This window comes from Atheta coriaria, unplaced genomic scaffold, assembly GCF_025399875.1.
Source record: "Atheta coriaria isolate IRGN ID8LTWV9N9 unplaced genomic scaffold, Caltech_Dcor_3.1 hic_scaffold_6_pilon, whole genome shotgun sequence".
NCBI lineage: Eukaryota > Metazoa > Arthropoda > Insecta > Coleoptera > Staphylinidae > Dalotia > Dalotia coriaria.
The window spans coordinates 11935209-11944380 of NW_027045448.1; the positions used below are offsets into that span (position 1 = coordinate 11935209).

The 9172-nt window shown below is 41.1% G+C and overlaps 1 protein-coding gene across 1 annotated transcript; it reads left to right on the top strand.

Annotated features, from left to right (window-relative positions):
• Window positions 1–44: 44 nt before the first annotated feature.
• Prp8 (pre-mRNA processing factor 8) lies at window positions 45–8043 on the top strand. The gene is made up of 6 exons (XM_065305451.1): window positions 45–206; window positions 370–1325; window positions 1387–1512; window positions 1764–2625; window positions 2689–7687; window positions 7772–8043. Exons 2-6 carry the CDS (start codon window positions 370–372, stop codon window positions 7924–7926), a joined length of 7098 nt encoding a protein of 2365 aa, XP_065161523.1. The 5' UTR covers window positions 45–206; the 3' UTR covers window positions 7927–8043.
• The last annotated feature ends 1129 nt before the right edge of the window (window positions 8044–9172 follow it).

The following is a 9172-nucleotide window of genomic DNA, read 5'->3' on the forward strand; positions in this document are numbered from 1 at the left end:
ACGCTAGTTATATTTCTAGTGACTTTCTGGTTCAAGCTTTTCAACTGTGCTTTTCAATGGCGTCGAGAACTAAGCTACAGTCAACATGACTTCAAAAGCTGCTTGAATGTGCATGCTTTTAAAGTTAGTTTTCTTCTTGAAACAATTAAATTAAATAGTTAAAGTGCATGGTGATTATCAACTAGTGTTCATCCACATCGCCCAAGGTAGGAATTCTTTTAAACCTTATACCTTTGCAATTTGTGTGAAACGTTTTACTAACGTTATGATTTGTAAAGGTTATGTTGATATTTTGCGCATCACATTTTATGTCCAATTTACCATCGAGTAATTAAGTAATTTAACAATTTTGCTCACTTCGTTCCTTAGATGTCGATGCCACCGTATTTGCTGGGTCCAAACCCATGGGCCATGATGGCCCAGCAACAACTTGCAGTGGCCCAGGCCCAAGCACAAGCTCAGGTTGCTGCAGCTCAAGCTCATGCCCATGCCCTGCAACAACAATTCCCACCCCCATGCCCAAAGAACGACGTTATGACCGAAGAGAAACTGCAGGAAAAAGCTCTCAAATGGCAGCAATTGCAATCAAAGAGATTTGCTGATAAAAGAAAGCTAGGATTTGTTGATGCGCAAAAGGAGGATATGCCTCCAGAGCATATCAGAAAAATCATCAAAGATCATGGAGACATGAGCAGTCGAAAATACCGTCATGATAAGAGAGTATATCTCGGCGCGTTGAAATATATGCCGCATGCAGTAATGAAACTGCTTGAAAACATGCCTATGCCTTGGGAACAAATCAGAGATGTAAAGGTACTCTACCACATCACAGGTGCTATTACATTTGTGAATGAAATCCCTTGGGTGGCTGAGCCCATCTACATTGCACAATGGGGTACAATGTGGATTATGATGCGTCGTGAGAAGCGTGATCGTCGACATTTCAAACGTATGCGTTTCCCACCGTTTGACGATGAAGAACCGCCACTTGATTATGCCGACAACGTGTTGGACGTAGAACCGTTGGAAGCAATTCAGATTGACTTAGATTCAGAAGAAGATTCAGCAGTGGCAAAATGGCTGTATGATCACAAACCACTAGTTGGAAGTGGGTTTGTGAATGGTTCCACATACAGAAAGTGGAATTTGTCTCTACCTATTATGGCAACACTCTACCGGTTGGCCAATCAACTGCTTACTGATTTAGTGGATGATAACTTCTTTTATTTGTTTGATACCAAGAGTTTTTTCACTGCTAAAGCTCTAAATATGGCTATACCAGGTGGTCCTAAGTTTGAGCCATTGATTAAAGATGCTAATCCTGGGTAAGCAGACAAGTTGTATTCTATAAATATATCTATTGATTTATTTTGTTTTCATGTTTAGGGATGAAGATTGGAACGAGTTTAATGATATTAACAAAATCATTATTCGTCAACCAGTACGCACGGAATACAGAATTGCGTTTCCGTATCTGTACAACAATATGCCCCACTTTGTACATCTTTCATGGTAAGTTAAAGATTTTAACTCCTAATTATTTACTAAAAATTAAATATTATATTCACATTATGTTTTAAAATATTGTTGTGATCAAAAACATATTTTACTAGCAATGTGATATAAAAACGGTAGTGATTTCAGGCTCATTTAAAAGTTCATAAAATGAGTTTGCTGATAGATACCAACACTCCTAATTAAAGTGTTAGTAACCTTTATGTGGATTCATTTACGACGTCTCTGATATTAGCCAAACTTTACAGGTATCATACACCAAACGTAGTCTACATTAAAACCGAAGATCCTGATTTACCAGCATTCTACTTCGATCCGTTAATCAACCCGATTTCTCATCGACATGCTGTTAAAAGTCTAGAACCACTACCTGACGATGATGAAGAATATATTCTACCCGAAACAGTACAACCGTTCTTGCAAGAAACACCTTTGTATACTGATAACACCGCGAATGGTATTTCCCTTCTTTGGGCACCAAGACCATTCAACATGCGTTCTGGTCGCTGCCGCCGAGCTATCGATGTACCTTTAGTTAAAGGATGGTATAAGGAACATTGTCCTCCTGGCCAGCCCGTTAAAGTACGCGTGTCCTACCAGAAGTTATTAAAATACTTCGTTTTGAACGCGTTGAAACATCGTCCACCAAAGGCGCAAAAGAAGCGATACTTGTTCAGATCATTCAAGTCTACAAAGTTCTTCCAGACAACTACTTTGGATTGGGTAGAGGCTGGACTACAAGTTTGCAGACAAGGCTACAACATGTTGAACTTGCTGATTCATCGTAAAAATTTGAATTATCTACATTTGGATTACAATTTCAATTTGAAACCAGTAAAGACTTTGACTACGAAAGAAAGGAAAAAATCACGATTCGGAAATGCTTTCCATTTGTGTCGTGAAATTTTACGATTGACTAAACTTATCATTGATTCGCATGTTCAGTATCGCTTAAATAACGTCGATGCTTTTCAACTTGCTGATGGTCTTCAATACATTTTCGCTCATGTTGGCCAACTGACTGGAATGTATCGTTACAAATATAAACTTATGAGACAAATCCGGATGTGTAAGGATTTGAAACATTTGATTTACTACCGATTTAATACCGTAAGTAGCTTTCTTCAGTAATATTTGCACTGTGCATTTGTTATAATGTTTATTTTTTAACAGGGACCAGTCGGGAAGGGCCCCGGCTGTGGTTTCTGGGCACCTGGATGGCGTGTGTGGCTCTTCTTCATGCGTGGTATTACTCCACTATTGGAGCGTTGGTTAGGTAACTTATTGAGCAGACAGTTCGAAGGCCGTCATTCTAAAGGTGTTGCTAAGACTGTTACAAAGCAGAGAGTTGAATCGCACTTTGATCTTGAATTGCGTGCGTCTGTAATGCACGACATTGTTGATATGATGCCCGAAGGTATCAAACAGAACAAAGCCAGAACTATTCTACAACATTTATCGGAAGCTTGGCGTTGCTGGAAGGCTAACATCCCGTGGAAAGTACCCGGATTACCTATTCCGATTGAAAATATGATTTTGAGATATGTTAAGATGAAGGCCGATTGGTGGACGAATACAGCTCACTATAATCGGGAACGTATACGACGTGGTGCCACTGTGGATAAAACAGTATGCAAAAAGAATTTGGGACGTTTAACACGTTTGTTCCTCAAGGCAGAACAGGAAAGACAACATAACTATTTGAAAGATGGACCCTACATCTCTCCTGAAGAAGCTGTGGCTATCTACACGACGACTGTTCATTGGTTGGAAAGTCGCAGATTTGCGCCTATTCCATTCCCACCGCTTTCTTACAAACACGACACGAAATTGTTGATTTTGGCGTTGGAGCGCCTCAAAGAAGCATACAGCGTAAAATCTCGTTTGAATCAAAGCCAGCGTGAAGAGCTGGGATTGATTGAACAAGCCTACGACAATCCGCACGAAGCTCTGAGTAGAATCAAACGTCATTTGCTCACACAGCGCGCATTCAAAGAAGTTGGCATCGAATTTATGGACCTTTACAGTCATTTGATTCCGGTTTACGACGTTGAACCGTTGGAAAAGATTACAGACGCTTACCTTGATCAATACTTGTGGTATGAGGCTGATAAGCGACGTCTATTCCCACCATGGGTGAAACCTGCAGACACGGAACCACCGCCATTACTCGTCTACAAGTGGTGCCAAGGCATCAATAATCTTGAAGATGTTTGGGATGTGTCCGAAGGCGAGTGCAACGTTCTGCTTGAATCTAAATTCGAAAAATTATATGAGAAAATCGATCTTAATCTGCTCAATCGTCTGCTGCGACTTATTGTCGATCATAATATCGCGGATTACATGACCGCCAAGAATAACGTTGTCATAAACTACAAGGATATGAACCACACCAACAGTTATGGTATTATTAGAGGATTACAATTCGCATCATTCGTCACGCAATATTACGGCTTGGTGTTGGATTTACTTGTCCTCGGCTTACAACGCGCTAGTGAAATGGCTGGCCCGCCTCAAATGCCGAATGATTTCTTAACGTTCCAAGAAGTTACCACTGAGACATGTCATCCCATTCGTCTGTACTGCAGATACGTGGATAGAATTCATATGTTCTTTAGATTTTCCGCCGAAGATGCGCGTGAATTGATTCAGCGCTACTTGACGGAACATCCTGATCCCAATAATGAGAATATTGTCGGTTATAACAATAAAAAGTGTTGGCCGAGAGATGCCAGAATGCGTTTGATGAAACACGATGTCAATTTGGGTCGCGCTGTTTTCTGGGATATTAAAAATCGTCTCCCGCGTTCGGTTACGACGATTCAATGGGAAAACAGTTTTGTCAGCGTCTACTCAAAGGACAATCCGAATTTATTGTTCAACATGAGTGGATTTGAATGCAGGATTTTACCAAAAAGCCGCACACAGAATGAAGAATTCACACATCGCGATGGTGTTTGGAATCTACAACACGAAGGAAGTAAAGAGCGTACAGCACAATGTTTCCTCAGAGTAGACGATGAGTCAATGGGACGATTCCATAACAGAGTGCGTCAAATTCTCATGGCGTCTGGATCAACAACATTCACGAAGATTGTAAACAAATGGAATACTGCTTTGATTGGATTAATGACCTATTTCCGAGAAGCAGTTGTAAACACTCAGGAATTGTTGGATCTATTGGTTAAATGTGAGAATAAAATCCAGACTCGTATTAAAATTGGTCTCAATTCGAAAATGCCAAGTCGTTTCCCACCTGTGGTGTTCTACACACCTAAAGAATTAGGTGGGCTGGGTATGTTGTCGATGGGTCACGTCCTTATACCTCAAAGTGATTTAAGATGGTCGAAACAAACCGATGTTGGCATTACACATTTCCGTTCTGGTATGAGCCACGATGAAGATCAACTTATTCCTAATTTGTATCGATATGTACAACCATGGGAGTCTGAGTTTATAGATTCACAGCGTGTGTGGGCAGAGTATGCTCTCAAAAGACAAGAAGCTAATGCACAGAATCGTCGTTTAACATTAGAAGACTTGGAAGATTCGTGGGATCGCGGTATTCCTCGAATTAACACTCTCTTCCAAAAGGATAGGCATACACTTGCATATGACAAAGGTTGGCGTATCAGAACTGAATTTAAACAGTATCAAGTCTTGAAGCAGAATCCCTTCTGGTGGACTCATCAAAGACACGACGGTAAATTATGGAACTTGAATAATTACCGAACTGATATGATTCAAGCTCTTGGTGGCGTGGAAGGAATTTTGGAACACACACTATTTAAAGGAACTTATTTCCCTACATGGGAGGGTCTCTTCTGGGAGAAGGCGTCTGGTTTTGAAGAATCTATGAAGTACAAAAAACTGACAAATGCACAGCGTTCGGGTCTTAATCAAATCCCGAATCGTCGTTTCACTCTCTGGTGGTCACCAACGATTAACCGCGCTAACGTCTACGTCGGTTTCCAAGTACAACTTGATTTGACGGGCATTTTCATGCACGGCAAAATCCCAACACTGAAAATCTCGTTGATTCAAATTTTCCGTGCTCACTTGTGGCAGAAGGTGCACGAATCTATCGTTATGGACTTGTGTCAAGTTTTCGATCAGGAACTCGATGCGCTCGAGATTGAAACCGTACAAAAGGAAACAATTCATCCTCGTAAATCGTACAAAATGAACTCATCTTGTGCAGATATTTTACTCTTCTCTGCTTACAAGTGGAATGTTTCAAGACCATCTTTATTGGCTGATACTAAAGACACCATGGACAACACTACAACGCAAAAATACTGGATTGATGTACAATTGCGTTGGGGTGATTATGATTCTCACGATGTCGAGCGTTATGCCAGGGCCAAGTTCTTGGATTATACCACGGACAATATGTCAATTTATCCTTCACCCACCGGTGTTTTGATTGCTATTGATTTGGCGTATAATTTGCATAGTGCATATGGTAACTGGTTCCCAGGCTGCAAGCCTTTAATCCAGCAAGCGATGGCAAAAATAATGAAAGCTAATCCCGCATTGTATGTCTTGCGTGAACGTATTCGTAAAGCTTTGCAATTATATTCGAGTGAACCGACGGAACCATATCTTTCAAGTCAGAATTACGGCGAGTTGTTCTCGAATCAAATCATTTGGTTTGTTGACGACACCAATGTATACCGTGTAACTATTCACAAAACATTCGAGGGTAATTTAACAACCAAGCCCATCAACGGAGCTATTTTCATCTTTAATCCCAGAACTGGTCAGTTGTTCCTGAAGATTATTCACACTTCTGTGTGGGCTGGTCAGAAACGTCTTGGGCAGTTAGCGAAGTGGAAAACTGCTGAAGAAGTTGCTGCTTTGATTAGATCTCTACCGGTTGAAGAACAACCTAAGCAAATTATCGTCACCAGAAAGGGAATGTTGGATCCATTGGAAGTGCATTTACTGGATTTCCCCAACATTGTCATCAAGGGATCCGAATTGCAATTGCCTTTCCAGGCTTGCCTGAAAATCGAGAAGTTTGGTGATTTGATTCTGAAGGCTACGGAACCACAGATGGTATTGTTTAATTTGTACGATGATTGGTTGAAGACTATTTCATCCTACACTGCTTTCTCGAGGTTGATTCTTATCCTGCGTGCTTTACACGTGAACACTGAGAGGACTAAAGTTATCCTTAAGCCAGACAAGACTACCATTACTGAACCTCATCATATCTGGCCGACATTGTCCGATGACGAATGGATTAAGGTCGAGGTGCAACTTAAAGATCTAATTCTTGCTGACTACGGAAAGAAGAACAATGTAAATGTTGCTTCTTTGACACAGTCTGAAATTAGGGATATTATTCTTGGTATGGAGATCAGCGCACCTTCAGCTCAGAGACAACAAATCGCAGAAATCGAGAAACAAACCAAGGAACAATCGCAGCTTACAGCAACTACCACGCGAACAGTAAACAAACACGGCGATGAAATTATCACCAGTACAACGAGCAACTATGAAACGCAGACGTTCAGCTCAAAGACCGAATGGCGTGTGCGTGCCATTTCAGCAACCAATTTACACTTGCGTACTAACCACATTTACGTCAGCTCCGATGACATCAAGGAAACTGGCTACACGTATATTTTGCCGAAGAACGTTCTCAAAAAGTTCATCACTATCTCTGATTTGCGTGCACAGATTTGTGCATTCTTATACGGCGTGTCTCCACCTGATAACCCGCAGGTCAAAGAGTTACGCTGTCTGGTGTTGGCCCCACAATGGGGAACGCATCAAACCGTGCACATTCCAACAACACCACCAAATCATCCGTTCTTAAAGGATATGGAGCCTCTAGGTTGGATTCACACTCAACCCAATGAGTTACCACAACTTTCTCCGCAAGATATCGGCACACATGCTCGTTTGATGGCGGATAATCCCAACTGGGATGGCGAGAAAACCATTATTATTACGTCGTCATTCACGCCGGGTTCATGCTCCCTAACCGCGTATAAACTAACACCTTCTGGTTATGAATGGGGCCGGCAGAACACAGATAAGGGTAATAATCCGAAAGGATACTTACCGAGTCACTACGAAAAGGTCCAGATGTTACTGAGCGATCGTTTCCTTGGTTTCTTCATGGTACCGAGCCAGGGAAGCTGGAACTACAACTTTATGGGTGCGTATTTCTTCTATTACTAAATTGCACTGCACTGCACAGGTGGAATGCGTGCTGATACCAAGGTTATGTTATGTTTTGCAGGTGTTCGACACGATCCTAATATGAAGTATGAACTCCAGTTGGCTAATCCCAAGGAATTCTATCATGAAGTACACAGACCGGCGCATTTCCTTAACTTTTCTTCTCTGGAAGACGGCGATGGTGTTGGTGCTGACCGGGAGGACGCCTTCGCTTAAAATATATTCGTTTCTTTTTAATTTGTATTTTAATTAAGTAACCCCGATGTGTACGGATTAGTTTATGTCAATAAGATTTTGTATTGTGTACATAATTAAATCACCTTTCGAAAATGACATGACTTGTATTGATTATTGATTATAACCCGGATACAAAATAGAAACAAGTGCAGTAATATGATGATGAAATGAATCAAGAAATGTTTCATTGATTAAAAATTCAAGTGATTCACATTTAATACCAATAAAAAACAATTATTTCATTCATGAGCGAAAATGATATGCGCTTGTCGGAACAGTTGTGTAGTAATAATGAAATTCCACGAATTCCTTTTTGAATACTAATGCAATCGTGGCGAAATGTAATATCGTCCTGTGGCGCAGAATGCGAATCGCAAACCCCGGGTGCATTTATTGCCCTGACTCGCGGCTATACCACACAACAAATATTCATTAGAAATGCCTACCCTGAGAGCAATACATTGTCCTGGCATTCGTTATCCTGTAAACCCTCCTTCACTTCATTGAAGGATGATTGTCGGATTTTTCTCGCGTGAGTAGGAAAAAGATAGCAGAGTTATAAAGTGAGAGTGATGTTGAGAAAGAGCGTAAAGGGATGGCACCCCCTACGCTCGTGGAATGCAATATAACGGCATGAGCAGGGCGCAACGAAGCGGCGTGATGTATGATCTCGATCTCGTGTCAGCCGGGCGGGTTGGTCGTGTGTCGGCGACATTTATTACCAACCTGCGCGATAATTTGGGGGAGGTACGACAACCCCAATCTAATAAGAGCGATCGTAATGAATCGGCTGTCTTGTTAATAAAATTTGATTTGATTTAATTGCCTCCACCACGTATAGCATACTAAAAATGCAATTCGTATACTTTGTGGACACAATTTCCGGTATTATTTGATAAGGAAATAAAGTTAACATTTGCAAAACTCAAACTGTTTAGATATTCCTTTGTTCCTATAATGTAATTTGACCAAATGTTACATTCCAACCGCACATTACAAGGTATTAACCATTAGAAACGGACACGACGACTGTTTTTGCTCGATACCAACACAGTTAGACATCACTCATTGTAGATTGTGATTTATGCTACGATTTCCGGCGAGATCTTCAGTCAGTAGCCGCGGTTTGTTATCGCACGCCGACGAAAAGAACAAAAAACACACGGCATTAGAAAGTTTGAACACCGCACGACGGATATTGTCAATTTCGTTATTGCATTTGCGT